Source organism: Ictidomys tridecemlineatus, chromosome 10, assembly GCF_052094955.1.
Source record: "Ictidomys tridecemlineatus isolate mIctTri1 chromosome 10, mIctTri1.hap1, whole genome shotgun sequence".
Lineage (NCBI taxonomy): Eukaryota > Metazoa > Chordata > Mammalia > Rodentia > Sciuridae > Ictidomys > Ictidomys tridecemlineatus.
In genome coordinates this window covers 107,653,062-107,671,764 of record NC_135486.1, presented here as the reverse complement: position 1 = coordinate 107,671,764, position 18,703 = coordinate 107,653,062, and the positions used below count along the sequence as shown (strand labels likewise).

General features: G+C 42.1%; 1 protein-coding gene across 5 annotated transcripts in view; it reads left to right on the top strand.

Moving 5' to 3' along the window:
• The window catches only part of Sdk1 (sidekick cell adhesion molecule 1), an 883,473-nt gene that overhangs the window by 705,556 nt on the left and 159,214 nt on the right, over positions 1–18,703 (top strand). For all 5 annotated transcript variants that reach the window (XM_078023675.1, XM_078023673.1, XM_078023678.1 and 2 more), the window contains one exon: positions 17,119–17,234. In XM_078023675.1, coding sequence (XP_077879801.1) covers positions 17,119–17,234 — 116 coding nt within the window. The remainder of the gene's footprint in view (positions 1–17,118; positions 17,235–18,703) is intronic.

The following is an 18,703-nucleotide window of genomic DNA, read 5'->3' as shown; positions in this document are numbered from 1 at the left end:
CTTTTGGTTTCAATTGGAAAAAAACCCAGAGTGGAGGTTCTGCACACTAAATGCCCAGTGTAATTAGAAGCATTTTTCCTATTGCCAATGTCGACTTCAGCAACTTTCTAATGGTGCAGAATGGGAGGGAAAGTACCAGTCACCGGAAGCAATCAGCAGTTCATATCCTATGCTAATTCAGTCTATGGTTCACAGGATTCAGTTTTTGTTCTAAATCATTCAAATAACCATGAAAGACACATGAAAGACAGACACATGGGTTCTTCTTAGGTGAGCCTTTGGTGGGGGGCTCCTGCCCATGCACTGTTGGAATATAAAATGTACCAGATCGTGGTTACATCCTGAAATAAACCCATGTAGATTAGCAAACTCCTGCTCCCCATTTTAAAACTGTATCCATTAAGATACAGATGTTGATTTTTCCAAAAAGGATCCAAAGACAAATTATACCATAAATCATCATTTTGAGAGCAACAAGGTTTTACCTTTTTTCTTTCTGGTTTTATTTCTTTTATCATTTTTCTTCCTGTAACAGGTATGTTTGTGCTATGATGATTTATTCTGGCTTCAGAACATTACCTTATAATGAAAGAGAAATATTTCATATTTAAAAAGAAATGGAGAAAATATTTGGTTATCCACATTTCTAAAACATTAGTAAAAGCTCCTAAATGTTCACTTGGGCTTTCAAAGGTTTTCTAAAGTAAGGATTATAAATGAACACTCGTTTGCAAGCCCCATTCTTATCTCCTCTTGGGAAATTCTCAATGTGGCATTAAATGACACTGCACAAAAGATTTGTTTCTCAATCCCTAAGACTTTCCAGACCTCGGGCCTTTCCTACAGAATAGGATAATGTTCCAAATTCTCCCAGCATTACCTAAAACACCGAGTAAAAGCTGAACAAAATAGATATGGAATGTTCCATTAGGTATGGGCTTAATTTGGTCTTTTAGAATTTACAGGAAGGAAAAGATAGGAAGCCAGTGTTTTGGGGGAAGCCAGTATATACTGCTTTTCATTATGCTATGCTACTCACATGACTCCTAATAGTCATGTGAGACAGACATACTGTCCCTATTTTACAGAGGGAAAAATAAAGGAAGTTCAGATAGGCAACTAGTTCTCCCAAGGTCACATAACTAGAAAAAGCTGAAAAATACTGGAATTTAAACCTTGGCCAGGTGATCTCCAAAGTCCAGGCCCTAACTGCAGTGACCTGTCATCACTAGAATTTGCTTTTTTTTTTTTTATTTTGCATGTACCAAGCATGGTCAAAAATTACTTCAACTTCACTGCAGCTCATATGTGAAATAAAAAAAGAAATGAAATCTCATCTCACTTGTACTCACATGGCAGGTGGGTGAACAGTGGCTGTCGAACATTGTGAACTGCCGTGCACAATAAGAAATCTATTTTACATCAACCCCAGTATGCACACACACCTGAAACAAAGGGTTCATGGAAAAACAGTTACCCTCACAGTGTATGATGTTCTTTGATATTTTCTGTTCTTTTCCATTCTGTTTCATTCTCTTTAAAATGCTGGTGTGACTGCCAAATTGGTTTCCCAATCCACTAATCATCTGTGACCCACAGTTTAAAGAATGCTAGACTCCAGCAATCCAGGACATTTGGTCTGACTGGTTTCATCTCTGGAGTTAGGGCTCATCAGGGTCTGGGCTGTGGAGCCTGTACTATATGTCCAGCTATAAGACAAATTGGGGGTCTCACTAGGGGCAGGGGCCCCCAACTTGGGCACAGAGCTCAGATTCAGGAGCTCCTTGGCTTGGGGTGGATCCCAGCATCTGTAACCTGCAGGTGACCTCGTGAGAAGGGAGGGGTTCTGTGGCTTGTCCTTCAGCTGCCGCTAGAAGACACATGAGCAAATGAAACCTATCTTCAGCTGCTCTGGCCATTGTATTATTTTGTGATTTACAGCCCCGTGTTTCTGACTAGCCTGGGACTCTGAGGCAGAGGCTGTTTCTGATTTGCCTTTTTTGTATTTGTATTCTCATATCCAAGAGCAAAGCCTGACCCATTTACAAAGCATAAATGAATGCCTGATTATAATCAGAAGGCTCACGGGTTCTATTTCACTGTTCAATGCTATGCCGACATAATACCTGCCTTCTGTCCTGCTCTTCTCACTATCTTGAATGCTCGAGGGAAAGCATCTCCAGGCACTGTCACAGTGGACTGGACCTGCCTTCTGTCCTGCTCTTCTCACTATCTTGAATGCTCGAAGGAAAGCATCTCCAGGCACTGTCACAGTGGACTGGACCCTTTGTGTCTTTCCTGCATCCTGCATCAGCAGCCTCACCTGAGTGCCTCCCACACAGACCTAGCCCCATGCAAGAGCCTGGACCCAGAACTTTCCTCCCCTCCTCTGCCAGAAGTGCTGACATGGGCCACAGCCTAAAAGACATGCCATGAAAACTTCTGCATTGAAAGTGTCACCCAGCATGACCGGGAAGTGTGTCATTCAGCATCACAGAGAACTCAACTTCCTAAATGTATGGATGGGCATGTGTGTATGCAAGCAGCCCAAGACTGGTGTGGAAAGGAGTTAAGAACTAGAAAGAAGCCTCTAGTGTACTTTTCCACACACTCTGAGAAATCATGAAGATGGGGTACCTGGGAACCGGGATTTGGATGAAGGAAAGGAGGAGGTACTACCTCAAAGTGAAGTGCTGCTGGACAAAAAGTGACTGAGACACAGCCACTCCCTGCCAGCCTTGGGCCTTCATTTGGGAAGCTCAGCCCTGGTCACAAGTGAAAACATTTCTCAGAAATGAAATTGGCATTTCATGAATAAAAACACTCTTTTCCTGTCATCTTGTCCCTAACCTGCTACAGATTCAGAGGAGCAGGCCGACCTAGGCAAGGTTGGCAGACAAAGTGCCCAGGCCTGCCTGCCTAGCCCCTGTGATGTTACCTCAACCTGAAAATTGGCCCTGAAGACTTCTGGATGCCTGGTAAACAAAGAACTGGAAAAAAACAAGTTCAGAAAGGGACCTATAGAACTTTTAAAATATTTTCTTACAAAGGCCATAAAAAAGATACTCAAGTTTATTTGTCAAAGATTTGTTATCCTAATAATGTGTTGGAAATGTTTAATGCAGTGAGCACATTTAGGTGTATCAAAACTGCAAGAACCATAACAGCACAAGAACTCAGCTGTAGCCTATAATGATGTGGAATTAACGATAACAGCCAGCACACAGATTGTAATATATACATCCACCCAGTAATGCGTAGCCGGTAATTCTTCTATGTAATGAGCTCACTTCTCCCATTTGAAAGGCATATATGCTTAATTCTGTGAGGTTACCTGGAGAAATAGATGCCCATGAATCCCCATTAAGTCCTAGATAGGCACTTCAGACCCTAGTATTGTAAATCGTATACATTGGGGGCAATGAAAACAGGGTATGCTATTGTGCCCTTTTCCACAGTGTCACCATATTGCTGCGAAGCAGCTGCCTGGCCCTCAGCTCCCTGCCCAGCCCCCTCGTGGCAGAGCAGCTGTGCTGGGCTCTCGCCAGGGAGTGGGAGACGTGGGGAGACTCGTTTCTAGGCACAGGTGGCCCCAAAGCCAGCTAGGAGACTACAGCCTGCCTTCCGAAGCATCCCTGCCTAAGCGCCTCCCACAGGGACCCAGCTCTTTGAAAGAGCCTGGACTCTGACCCTTTCCTCCAATGGAAATGCTGCCAAGGGGACTGATCCTCCCTGAATGGTCACATGCAAGGCCACCCACCCCCCAGGAAAACTGACTTTGTATTTGAGGGTAATGAAAGATGAAATTTTATTGTGTTAATGAGATTTCACAGTTTATATGAAACAGATAAGATAATGTTATCATAATCAATACAACTGGGCACATTAGAATATAAAAACCAGTGGACAATACACTGTAATTTCACTCTGTGCTAAATTTAGCTCACTTCCCAGCATTGCCAGTGGGCTGCTTGCCATCCTCAGGTTGGGTTTGCATCCATCTGATAGGGGACAATAAGTAGGACAGAGGTCCATCAGTCCTACTGCAGAGGCCCGAATGCCCACATCCACCTGTCTCATGAGGCCCCACAAACTTCTCTGCCAGCCTTTCATGATGTCACTTTTATTAATTTTATTTGGCATGTGAATCTTCAAAACCATATGCAGTTCCATGGTCAGCAGAGGCTTCTTTGGATTAATTATCATTTAAACCATTGCTGTCATTGATGTAGGTTGGGGAAAAGAGGAAGTGTAATGATTGACTAGAATTCACTCAGTGGTGGGGAAGGGTTGTCCCAAATAAGCTTTATGTTGTCTTCATATATTGCCTGATTTAAATGAAATGTAAAAAATAAAAATGACAGGCTAGGGGTGTAGTTCAGTGATAGAACACTTGCCTAGCACGTGTGAGGCCCTGGGTTCTAACCCCAGTATTGGGGGATGGAGAGGAAAAACAAAGAGAAAGGAAGAAAACAACCTGTGTCTCTTCATCTGTGGGGAACGGGCCTGCCTGGCACAGTCACAAGTCTATGGGTAAGCCATCTATTCAGCCTCAGAATCAGAAATCAAAAGCAAATTGTTTTGTTGGATTGATGATCAAAATCAACACATTGCAATGTACGAGAAATAAGCCAAAATACCATATTTAGATACAAACCATTGTCACCAGAAAGGAGTCTGAAGAGACCTCACTGAGATGGGAGAAGGGGACCTCCACCCAGCCCTGGCTGATTCTTAACTTATGTCACAGAAAAGAATTTCAGGACACATCACAAGAGGCACAAATATTTATTTAGAAAAGCAAGTAATAGAGCAGGATACACACTCACAGGGATAAGGGATGCTCGAGGGTGAGACTCACTTTTGGGGTCACAGGCTCTTCTTTTAAAGGAAGCTCTGTAAACAGTGGACATGAGATGTTCTTGGGAGGCAGCATCAGCCTGCTGATCTCAGCTCTCTTAATAGTGAAACCAAGGACTATCATAGTGGTCTGTTTCTTTTAGAATCTCTAGGTTGATGTCATCAAGGCAACAGATAGCGTTTGGAAGATACTCATAAGTTTCTAACAATATTTTCCTTTGCTTTATTCAGTCTAAAGAAAATATGTTGTGTAGGCTAGCAATGAATGTGGGCATTAATCATCTGGACTCACAATACTCTAACATTCAAGGGCTCTTTTTATGAATTCAGGCCTGGAGGAAGACAGGAGTGGGGAGTAAAGGGGGGACTTGTGAAGCTTCTCAGATTTAAAGGTATAATTTCTTTTCCCTTCCCTGTTAGGTTCCTTTCTGCCTATCCTTATCTCTTCCATCCTACCTCACAACCAACACTGTGACATAGGACCTGGGGACCTGACCTTCCCAATCACCTTGAAAACACTTGGGACTTTGAGACTGAAGGAGACCTTGACCATGACCTTAAGCTCTCTTAACAAATGACAGCAGTTCATAATGTCATGCCATGCAACATGTGCTGGAGAGAAGCCACTCCAGGTGCCTGACCATAAGGGATAGTGAGAGAGTCCCTGCTCCTCAGAAAATAGCCAGAACCAGCACAGGTACCGCTCAGTAGTCCTGTGCATGAGACTTGGAGGGAAGAAGGAGGGTGTTTATTGGGCCTGTAGTAGTAAAGCCATGCAGGGTATTTTTTGTGATTTGCAAATAGTCTGTCAGATTATGTGTGCATACAAGGAATGGCTTACCCAGGAAACAGAGTGGGAAACAATGGGCAGAAGTTGCAGAAGGAAAGGTTTTAGTTCCATGTGCCGAAAATCCCCTTTGCAATGTCAACTGAAGGCCTACAAAAGCCAATCCACCAGCTGGGGCTGAATGGCCACCTGCTGGGCTGCTGAGGGCTCCTGCCCACACAGGAATCCTGACCTGAGGCCCCACAGCTCCCCCTCCAGGCTGCACACATTGCAGGAGGCTGTTTCTGTACCCCCTTGCCTCTGGGAAGTTCCAGAGGTGGCATTCTTCACCCAGACTCTGCGTATTACAGTTTCACAGACCAACCTTGAGGGGAGTGCATGTATTCAACTTTGCAGATACACTCAGCACGTGTGCAGGTTGCATTTCCCTGCTTACTGCATCTTTATCTGGTGCTTCTACTTAAAGATTTGGCTCAGGAACTAGCTCCTCCATAAGATCCTCTTTTAAGGAAACAAGCTGACCTTTACTGTAGTGGTTTTTATATAGAATTAAAAGGGTCTGCTCCCCAGAATCTGAGCCCCATGAAGGCAAGACCCTCATACCTAGATTCATTGCAGAAGCACAAAGAAAGGACCTGACTAGCCAGTAGGATGTGTGTGTGTACACACATATCCAAGCACACATATTCATGTACACATATGCACGTACACACCCACACACACATACAAGCATGTATGCAGACCTTTCTAATTATCAAAACACACAGCATAAAGGAAAAAACAGAACATAGCATCTCATGAAATACACACACTTACGCTTACATATATCCATGATCATATATAGTTATAGAATATGTATTTGTAACATTATTTATGTAGATACTATGATAGAACTGAAGCCCAATGTATTGATTGTGTCAATAAATATAATAGACTTAATTTACCTATAAAAACACAAATATTCTATATTGGCTAACGAAGCAAAATCCAACACTTGACTGTAAATAAGAGATACCTACAGCAAGACAGAGGTCTGGGGGCTAAAAAGGGAAAAGATGAACAAAGAGACACAGGCAAATAAAACAAAAAGAAAGCAAGTGTCGCCTGGCACAGTGGCACACACTGTAATCCCAGCAGCTTGGGAGTCTGAGGCAGGAGTTCCGTGAGTTCAAAGCCAGCCTCAGCAAAAGCAAGGCACTAAGCAACTCAGTGAGACCTTGTCTCTAAATAAAATACAAAATAGGTCTGGGGTGTGACTCAGTGATCAAATGCCCCTAAGTTTAATTCCTGATACAAAAAAAAAAAGACAGAGTCATAATCTTGATATTTGACCAGTAGAACCTGCATCAAGAAACATTAAAGACAAGGAGAGAATCTTTCAATGCTAAAAGCCACAATTTGCAGTGAAGACATAACAACCATAACTTGTGCACCCAGGAACATGGCAGCAACTTCTATAAAGAAGAGCCTGTAGGAGATGCAAAGAGAGAGACATTTATTCAAGGAATTTAGCATGCTTCTTCCAGTTGAAGATAGATGTGCACAAAAAAGCAAACTTACTAACTAAAAAACCAAGCAACACAAAATATACAGGAGTAGTCACAGCTACATATGCAACTCTGACCCTTCGTAGCAGAGAACACCCTTTACAAATGGATCCCATCATAGGCCACAAACAATTCCAAAGAATGCACCAAAAAAAAGAAAGTCATAGACTAGTTTATGAGCATTGGTGGAAATATGCTAGAAATTATCAAATAAAATTCAATAAAATATTAAAAAATAGTAGATCATATGCAAGTGGGGTTTATTCTTAGAATATAGTTTTGACATTTGCCAATATTCAACTCTCCTCTGTAGTAAAAACATATAAATAGAAATTTACTCAGAATGGTAAACCATGTGTGTACCTTGAACCACAATCTGTGTTCTCAGTTTATCTAATCAGAAGCACACAGACATTCCTACAGAAGGAAGAGCCACAGGCCCTACTGCCTCCTCTACTTGTTATTGTTAAATGCAAGAGTTGGTCAAAGCAATAGATAAGAGAAATCAGGTATGGGCAGGAGGCCTGAACAGGAATTAATCAAACTATATTTGCAGATAATAAGATTTGGTGTCTATAATGCCTTGAATGAACTAGCAACTTATAAAATCAGCATATTAAAAAACCTGACTTCATACTCACAAACAAAGCTCAGCCAGAAGTTATCATTGAAGAGAAGATCCCATTTACAGTAGCAGAATTACCTTAGAACAGAGACTTGGGAATTAGTAAGAACTGGCCAACACATATGAGGAAAATTGCAAACATTCCAGAAGGTCACAAAAGTTATAAACAGATGAAAAGACATTCATGTCCTTGCATAGGAAACTCAATGTCACAGTGAGGTTGGTATCCTCTGCATTAATTTAGAATTATCACATGGTTCCAGTAAAAATATTAGTAGATTTTTTTTCTGGAGTTAGAAGTTAATTTAAAGTTCATTCATTAAAAGAAAGAGAGAGAGAGAGAGAGAGAGAGAGAGAGAGAGAAACAGAGACAGAGAGAAGAGCAAGAATAGCCAGAAAAATCCTGAAAGAGAAAAGCAGTGAAGCTTGAGTCCTTTAGGTAGTGAAACATATTATAAAGCTCTAGAAATAAAACAGCATCATGTTGGTGCATGAATAGATGCATGAAGCAGAACAGAAAGTACAGAAATGGACTTCATTACATATGGAAATTTAGTATGTAATAAAGGCAGTGTCTTTTTAAATTTTTTTAATTTGTTCTACTTAGTTGTATGTGACAGCAGAGTGCATTTCAATTCATCGTACACAAATGGAGCGCAGCATTTCAATTCTCTGGTTGTACACGGTATAGAGACCCACCATTCATAGATCTACCTAGGGTAATGATGTCCATCTCATTCCACCGTCTTTCATACACTCATAACTCTTCCTCACCCTCCCCTTTGCCCAATCCAAAGATCCTCCATTCTTCCCATGCCCTGCCTCCATCATAGATCAGAAAAAAACAAAGTCAGAGAAAACATTTGGCCTTCAGTTTTTTGGGATTGGTTTACTTCACTTATCATAATATTCTCCAACTCCATCCATTTACCTGCATATACCACATTATTCTCTTTTAATGCTGAGTAATATTCTGTTGTGTATATATACCACAGTTTCTTTATCCATTCATCTATTGATGGGTATCTAGGTTGGTTCTACAGTTTACCTATTGTAAATTCAGCTGCTATAAACATTGGTGTGCCTGTGTCACTATAGAAGGCAGCATCTTGAATTCTAAATTTAGAATTTTTGATTAGAATTATTGGAATAAATTGATACCTATATAAAATAAAAGTGGATACATTCCCTGTTTCATATGTAAGGATCCATTCCAAGTGCATCAGATATATAGATATCAAAAAGATGAAATATGAAAGTACTAGAAGAAAACTTTAGTGAGTTCCCCTGAAACATGGAAGCAGGGAAAATGTTCCTAACTATGCCTCAATATTTAGAAGAAATAAATTAAAAAATAGATAAATTTGACTATGTACAAGTTTTAAAAACAAAGGGAAAAAAGACAATTGCAGCTTCTAGTCCCCCCCCCAAATGGTTATTATCTATGTAGGAAGGGCTTCTAGAATGCAGAAGCAAAAGACTACCTTAGAATAAATAACATTTTAGAGGAAAATATCTGTAAGTTTCAGACATGAACACTAACAGAAAGGTATAAATACCATAGCAGAATTCAACATGAAAAGCCTGGGATTCACAGAGATGGTCCCTTATATAAACAGTGATGTGCAGATCCAAATTGCTCATTAAATGATGTTAACAGAGTAGAAAATCAAATAAAATCCAAGATTGTGGTCCCTCCTGATTTTTGCTTTGTGAAAATATGAAGTCAGGATACCATATTGACAGAAGAACTGATTTTGAGGGATTCAACCTCGCTGTATACCCAGTAAAGATTCTTACATCAGTGTCCATCAACCTGCAATGCAAACTGATGTGATTTAATAGTCTTCTAGACTAGAATTTATCTCTGGGTCCACCTACATGTCATCCATGCGTCTTCTAACACCGTTATTTAAAACAGCACCTTTCCTATTTCCTGCGCTTCATTGGTCCCAAATATGGAGCTGACAGTCTCCATGCGGCAACATGAGTGATTCTGCAATTGCAGGAAAAATTTCAGCTTCCTTTACTAAAGGCAGGACATTGGAACGAGCTTCTTGTACCTGATCAGATACAGTTTGTAACCAAGCTCACTCATGGGTACTTACTCGGGCTTTCAGACGATCTTATCAGTCCCAACTTTTTTCTGTCTAAAAGCTGTGTTTTGGAGGAAAGTGTGGTACAATTTGACTGGAATCCTTGCTTCATCGGATTCCTTTTTCATTAAGTACAACACTGAGGCTGAAGAAGGGAGGATTCTTGGAAGAAGCAAATCTGAATTGGGGAGCATCCTCCTGATGTTCTCGGAAGAGAAAGTGTTTTCACTCCCTTTAATAATAAAGTTGTTCACTCACTGTGGTGGGGAAATGTGGCTCTATAAGCATACAATAGTGTAGGTAATATTGACATAAATATTGTTCATAATATCAGCCGGTATATTTAAAGTATACAAAGTGGACTGTATACTCTCACAGCTTGAGGAAACCAACTTCTGAGAAATTTGTGTTGTACACACCAAGATCATTCAACATAAATCAGGTTGGAAAATTTAAAAACCAAAGCATGCAGTAAGAAAAATAGGCAATACTGTTATATTCCTTTTTATTTGATAAGAGAATTAAAATTCTGAAAAATTAGTCAGTATGAAATTATGTCATTTCTAATACAAAATGTTTTGCAAATTCCACTTTTTATTTAATTGTAGAATTTAATTTAAAAAAATTTTTAAATTTCTTCCAAGAACAAGTGATTCATTTTGAATTTTCATCAAGAATAAGATCCTCCAGCTGGGGTTGGGGCTAAGCAGTAGAGTGCTTGCTTAGCATGTGCGAGGCACTGGGTTCAATCCTCAGCACCACATAAAAATAAATAAATAAAATAAAGGTATTGTGTCCAACTACAACTAAAAAAATATTAAAAAAAAAAAAAAAAAAAAGAACAAGATCCTCCTGTATTTACATCCTAAGCCAGGCCGTATATGGGCTTTCCCAGAATGTCACAGAGCTGGAATCACACCCTTTTCAGATTGGCTCCTTTGACCTGGTAACATGCAATGTGTAAGTATGGTTTTCAAACATGATTTCAACAGTGGTAGAGTTTTGAATGTCAGTCAACAATGATTTACCCTTATGCAAACTCAGTATCTCTTGGTCTTATGACTCTTATGGCATGGTGCCAGGGCCATTCTGCACTGTCCTGCCTCCTACTCACCCACTCCAAGAAACGGAAGAAGCAGTGGCTCTTTAGTCCTGGCTGTGCACATCCCGGTTCGTTTTGCCTTTTTTTACCTGTGGTTATCCTTGGGCCCAGGAGTCAGCACTTGTGCTACATAATGGAGCTGCTCACCCGTGGCCTTGTGGATTTGAGACTGTGTCGAGTGGGTTTGGACTATGTTGAATTTAAGACTGAGCACCCACCCAGATCTGTTGGGGAAATCAGCTAGTGAAAGTGGATATTTTTCTGTTTTCTTAGCAGTGAAAATCAGAAAGAAAAAAAAAAATAACACCTGCCACTTTACCAAGCTGCTTCAAGGTCCAGCCCTCAGGGGTTTGGCAAGAACCAAACTTCAAACGCTAATTATCTAGGGAGAAAATGCCCCTGAGGTCTGATTCTGAGCAGCAGGAAGTCGCAGCTTCCAGCTGAGCACTTGGGAGAAGGCAATGCTAAAAGCCAGCTCTGGGAGCTCTTGGGAGAAGGCAATGCTAAAACCCTTTCTCCTCCTCCCTGGAGCCCTGGCTGGGCCTGCAGCCCTGTCTTTTCCCCTGTAGGGATAGGGTGATGTAACCTCAATAATTAAGACCTTTCCTGCCATAACTGCTCTTTTATTTGAAACATTGTCAGGAAGAATTTACTGTCTGTAGCTCTTTTTCTTGCTTGAGGGAATTTTCAATTCCATTGTCCACAAATTTCTGAGTCACTTCTAATGACAATAATTAGGACAAAGAGAAGCCAAGGATCTAGGAATAGAAGAGGGCTGAGAAGAATGGGTGATTTTCTGAATAAAGCCCAGGGTGGTAGAGAAAGAGAAACCTGAGTCTTCCTCTGATTTGGGGATGGAGGGTGTGTGCCAGAGGGTTAAATCCTAGGGCTCTGGCTTGGGCCGAGGAGGCCCAGGTGCAATGACAGTTAGGCTCCTATTGGTGAAATCCCATGCAAAGAGCAGGGAGCAGAAGTGCTTTGGGGGTGGATTTTACCTGATGTCAATTATACCACCATAAATCTCACTTTCTCTGAGACCCCAGGGGTCTCAGACTTGGATGAAGCGCTGACTTGGAGGAAGGACAGGGCCAGGAAAGAACTCATCTCTCGACAGGACTCCTACACCACAGGGAAGAGAAACAAAGGTACAGGCGTCCTCTTGAAACTTGGAAAGTTATTTCCAATTTAGATTGGGCTACATATCCTTTTTCCTAGCATATGATCCATGTCTTATTTTAGAGAATTTAATGACATTTGATGAAAAAGTATTATAAACTCACAAGCAGTAATTGGGACGGATGCTATTCTGAAGGTGCAACACGAAGGACAAAAGGAATTCCTCTTTAGTCCCAAAAAGCATGGATTCTACAGAAAAAGGCAAAACATGTTTTGGTGTTTCCCTGGAGCTTCTGATGTTTTCCCCTGTGCTTTCCCCTTTGTTATTTTTTCTTCTTCCTCCTCTTTCCTTTTTTCTCTTTTTTTCTTTCTGCCAGAGAATATTGCCCTGGCTTTCTCTTGCTGCATACCAGATGATCTTGAAACTTAGCAGTCAAGGGCAACAACCATTATGTTGTGGGTCACGATGTTGTGGTCAGGGTCTTGAGCAGGGTTTGGGTGGTAGCTCTTCTCCATGGAGTGTCACTCATTCATCTGCGGAGGGAGGTGGAAGGGGGCTTCCACACCCTGTTGATGGTGACAGGGAGGCTCCCCAGGGAGTCTCTGTTGCAGCACCTGCACGTGGCTTCTCCCGCACAGTGGTCTCAGTGTACTTGAACTTCCTACATGGCTGGTAGGACTCCAGGAAGGATGTCCAATTTTTCCAGTGCTGCTTGTTGGAAAGACTTTTTTCCTTGTGCTCGTATTGAAAACCGATTGATTCATGTGTGAGTAATTGCTAGACCCTCTTTTCTGTGTCATTGATGAGTGTGCCCGTCCTCTCCAGTAACACCACTTTCTGCTCCCAGAAAGGGAAACGCTCTACTTCATCAAGGCCTAGATCATATCCTGTTGGTCAAAGGAGTCAGAGAACGCACATTCAAGGGGCCCTAGCATAGAGACCACCAAATTCAGCATGTCTAAAGTGAAATTTATGGTGGTATATTTAACATCTGGTAAAATCCACCCTTTCTGGGCCACAGTACCTTACGTTCCACAGCCATTTTCAGTCCACAGTTGCTACCATGGTTGAGAGAGAGAATATTTCCATCCCCTGGCCTCCCTGGCACTACCCCTTGTGCTCAACCCTCTACCCCTACACCCAGGCCCTGGCAACCACTGATTCTTTCTCTTCCTGAGATTTTGTCTTTTATAGAGTATAAAGTGAATGGAGTGACCCCCACATGTAGTCTTTGGAATCTGGCTCCTTCCCTGTAATCTAGTCGCCAGCTTGCTGCTCTGTGAGTAGTTTGCTCCCTTTGTTGCTGACCAGTGTCCCTCCAGGGAGGTAGCACAGTTTGTTTACCCATTCACCAGTTGGCCAACAGTTGGGCTCTTTGCAATTTGGGGGGATTATTAAGGCTGCTATAAACATTGCAAACAGATTTTATGTGAACTTGAGTGTTCACTTTTGCACAGATGCCTAGGAGCAGGATGGCTGGGTTCTGTGGCTACTACACGTTTAGCTTTCTAAGAAACTGCAACCTGTTCTGCCTGGCTGTACCACTTTGTTCTCAGCTAAACGTCTGAGTGTGTCATTTGCCTCATATCTTCACTAGCATTTGGATGTTATTGTTCTTTGTTCTATTTTAGCCCTTTCATCAGTTAAAGGTGGTGTCACATCCTGGTTCTAATTTCCCTGTGGCCACCAATGCTGAGGGTCTTTTCACCTGCTTATTTTTCATCATTTTTCTTTGATGAGGTAATTATTTGATTCCTTTATCCACATTTTGAGTTTTTGGTTTTCTTGTCAATGGATTTTGAAAGTTCCTGATGTATTTTGAGTAAGTCTTTTATCAGATATTGGATGACACTGCAGACACTGCCTCCCAGTCCCTGGCCGTCTTTTCATTTTCTTAGCAGATGTTTATCATAGAAAAGAAGTTTTCTATTTTGATGAAATCAAACTTATCTTTTCTTTTGTGGATTGTGTCCTTGGTGCTGTACCTGAGAAATTTTGCCTTACCCAATGTCACAACTATTTTTTTCCTGGAAGTTTTATAATTATAGACTTGTTCTTACCCTTGTGATCCATTTGAGTTAGTTTTTATTGATGGTGTGAGGTATAGATTTAGATTTTTCTTTCTCTTTTTTTCTTTCTCTTTTTTCTTTCTTTTTTTTGCATACTGATATCTAATTTCTTCATCATCATTTGTTGGAAAGATTATCTTTGTGATTTTTTGAAAACCAGTTGATACATGTGTGAGTAATTTTTGGATTCTGTTCTAGGTCATTAATCAATTTTCCAGTATCACTGTTTTAATTAGTAGATTCACAGTTAAGTCTTTAAGTATTAAAGTTTGTCCATTTCTTTTCCCAAAATTGTTTTGGCTATTCTAATTACTTTGCCTTTCTATATAAATTTTAAAATCATCTTTTCAATTTCTAAGAAGTATCCAGCTGTGACTTTGGGATTAGTTCCCTATGGAGATCAGATAGTCCCCTCTCCTCTATTGTCTTCCATCCTGTTGATATGCTATGACTGCATTACCTAGGTCCTTGCTTTCTTTGATCAGGTTTCCTAGTTTTCACAGTATAAACCTTGTATGGTGTTTGTGTCTATTTTATCTTCTTATTTCTACCTTAAGCAGCACTGATTTTTTAAAAATTTCAGTCTCCAGTTGTATCTTGCCTGTGTTTGGAGATATAATTGATTTCTGTATTTTGATCTTGTGTCCTGTGAACGTTCTAACCTCACTTAGTTCTAGAAGCTTTAATTGTGTTCACTCTTGGGAATTTTCCACATAGACAATCATATGCTCTGTGAATAAAGAGCGGCTTCCCCGGCTTTTATATCAGTGTGCCTTTTACTTCTTCGTGCATTACTGTCCTGGTTTGGGTTTCCAGAATAGGAATGGAGAGAAAGGTGTCTTTTTTCTCAACCTTGATCTTAGAGTCAGCTCTCAGCCTCTCATCTTAAATGAGACATCAGTTGTAGGTGCTTTGTAGATACACTTTATCAAGTTTATGAACTTCCTTTAAATTTCTCCTTTGCTGAGAGGTGGATTTTTTCAAAAAACATCCTCACTGGATGTTATAATTTATTAAATGTTCTTCTAAACCTGTTAAGATGACAGTGTTTGTTCTTTATTTTATCAATATGGCATTTTGCTTTGATTAATACTCAAATGCTGGACCAGCCTTGCAGTTATAAGATAAATCCCACTTGATCAGGCTAGATTATGATTTTTTTACACTGCTGAATTTTATTTTCTAACATTTTGTTGAGGAGTTTTTGAACTTGTGTTCAGGAGGGATATTAGTCTATAATTTTCTTTTTTTTAATGTTCTTTTTTTCTGATTTTGCTATCAGGGTAATGCTTGAGAACTAATTAAATTATTCCTCAAATGTTTGGTGAAATTCTCCAGGGAAACACTGAGAATTTGCATCTTTGTTTCTGTGTATGTAAAGCATCCTAGTGTGTTTCTGTGGCTCCCAAGGACTCTATACTGTCAAGAAGCCCACTCCAGCCTACAGCAGTAGTCTATAGAGGATGCCAGCTTGTTTTCCTCACCCAACTACACAGTGGTCATTGGGGGGCGGGAGGCAGACTCCTTGGGGAGCCCCATATTTTCTTGTAATTTGAACTACATTCCAAGCATAGTTGTCCTTGTGCCATTTTTAATCCACAGTTTCACATGGGTGCTGAGAGGGAGGTCAGACAGTTTCCTTGGTGACTTGTGAAGGGAAGGATGAGGGGATGATATGGCCAAGGTCAGCAGCAGGTGGAAAGACAGCACGACTTGGTGATACTCATGTTTCCCATCTCTGCCTGATGATGTGAGAGCCATGGGAAGTGCAGTGATTTTTAACAGGACCATGTGTTGTTGGGCAGGAGACCCTGGCATTGTCTCCTGGAAGTCAAAAGATCCTTTGGTCTTCTGTGCCTCACTTTTGGAACACGGACCTGAAGAGCCAGTACCATCCTGCTGTCCTGCAGAAGGTCTGATGGTCCAGCCAGTGGCTGCTCTCTGCAGGCCACAGGGATTGCCCTCCTGGGAAAGCCAGCCCTGTCGCACCACTGCTCTTTCCACAAACCTTTCAATCCCCCATTCCCCACCATACGTATGGCCAGCCACTGTGCAGGGTGTGTTAGTCAACCCCAAGGGGACCGGCCACGTCCTCGCTCCTATAGCCCTGTGCCCTGCCTGGCTCCACTCGCTACTTCTCACCTCACCGGCGCCTTCCTAATGCCATGCTGGTCTCACTGTTCCCCAGCAAGAGTGCCATTCTCTAGGTCTGCCCCCTCCAGCTTGAGCCTTTCTTTCAGTCTAGACCAAATGAAGCTTCCATCCCTTCCAGAGTGGAGGCACGTTTCTCCCCACTCGCCATTCCAGGAGTACTAGGCCAGGACGCACAGCCCTCAAAGGTGCATCAGTGGTGTCTGTAGCTGTTCAGTGAAGGAAAGAAACCGTGGGAAAGCCCGAAGTAGTTGTTGAGGTTGACCTAGGGAAGTTTTGCTTCCAAATGTATCAACTACCAAACCGGACAGGAAGCTGCAGCGTTTTTGTTTTGCTTGCTTGCTTTTTATATAGAAAGAATAATTGAGCTTGAACACAGAGGTAGGTAATGGTAGGGGGTTTCGAGATGACACCTCGCCTCCGTCTCAACTATCGGGCAACTGAAAAAAGGAATTAGAGAAAGGCTCAGCTTGCTGTCCATCTTGAATCTGTGGGAAAGGCTCTCATGTGGAATGAGAAGATGATCTGGTCCAGTTTTCTGCCTATGCCTTAAGGAATTCCCCAAGAGAAAATGAGAAATAGCCCAATTCCCCCTCTTTGTGATGCCACTCTCAGCTTCCAGAAACATCCATCACATTTCCCGGTCTCCGTCCTGTAATTGCCTGTGAGTCGTGAGTGGCGGCTAAGGGTTTCTTTTTCATCTCTCCTCTCCACTGTGCCTCCTGCCATTTGTTTTGCTGTCTCCAATGACCGCCTTGGAACAGTGCCGACCGCGCCCCCACAGAACGTGCAGGCGGAAGCGGTGAACTCCACCACTGTGCAGTTCCTGTGGAACCCGCCCCCGCAGCAGTTTATCAACGGCATCAACCAGGGATACAAGGTACCGGGCCTCAGTCTGGAGCCTCTGGGTGGCTCTCGTGGTCTGTGATGATCAGGGAAAACCCCGTGCATGAAATACAGAGCATCTTGACCTTGGTAGGGTCACCATTTATCCAAGGTCTTATCATCAGCTCTCCTGGCTCAGAACTCAAATGATCAGTCAGCAAGGAGATGGCCTCATACATAAAAGAGCAGAGTCTTAGGAGAAAGGCATTCATTTCAATGGCTTTGGGAGATGTGTCAGGGTTGATTGGAGTCAGCATGTGTCCCTGCCACTCTTCCTGGAAGGGAGGCTGCTGGCAAATGCACACTCAGAGCAGAGCATGCTGTGCAAGAGCCACAGGCTCCTCCTGGATAAGGAGGCTTCTTCCTCCTGCTCCCTGCTTCAGGGAGTTCTGCTTAAAGAAGTGAGACAGGATACTTGACCAAACTGAATTAGAGACACAGATAAATTCCCACCATCCAACTTCTGTTGTCCTTAGTTACCGGAATCTATTACCTTCATAGATTGGCTCAAATGCAATTTCCAAAAGTATGACTCAAACCAGGCACAATGGCACACACCTGTAATCCCAGTGACTAGGGAGGCTGAGACAGGAGGATTGAAAATTTGAGGCCAGCCTTAGCAAATTAGTGAGGCCCTGACTCCGAATAAAAAAGGCTGGGAATACAGCTTAGTGCTTCTGGGTTCAATCCCCAGTAATAACAAATCAGAACCAAAACAAACAACCTAAGAACAGGGTTCATCTTCCTCTTGAGTCACCTTCTCTTGGTTGGATTTGGGAGCCTGCCTGCCTTTCACATACCCCATATAATCTTCTATCCTGGCAGACTCAGGAGTCAAGAAGGGGCTCTGTCCTCTGTGCTTGAATCTGTGGTCATTTCAGTTTCAGAGGAGGTCACTCCCCAGGTACGCATTGTTGTATTTTTCTCCATATTTCAGTTCAGCTAACTAAAATACTTGTTTGTCTGCGAGGAGGGTAGAAACCTCCGTGGCTAGAAGTTTGCCCTGTGTTTCCCTTTTCCTCAGAAGTATCTAAAGTCAGAAGCTTTTTTGAAAGAAAATCGTATGGCTCAACCCACATGCTTCAGCCCCCCTGCCTCTCCTGCCAGGTCTGATCGCAAGACTACAGCACTCATTTGACGGCTCAGTTGTCAGTTTGATCTGCTTGGAAGCGCTGTGTGTCCTGCAGCACGCCAGCTCTCAGAACTAATTAGTCCTAGAGATGTTTGGTGTCAAAGGAATTAAAACTCACACATACATAATGTTGCCACAGCATGAAGCTGCTTTCCATGGAATGTGTGCATCTACTCCATTGCTTTAAAATTTTAACCAGGGTCTGGGAGTAGAGCTCAGTGGAAGAGCACCTATTTGGTACCAGAAGGCCCTGCGTTCAGTCCCCAAACACAAAGTAAAAAATAAAATAAAACAATTTTGACCAATCTCCTCAAATCTATTTCAGGAAACCA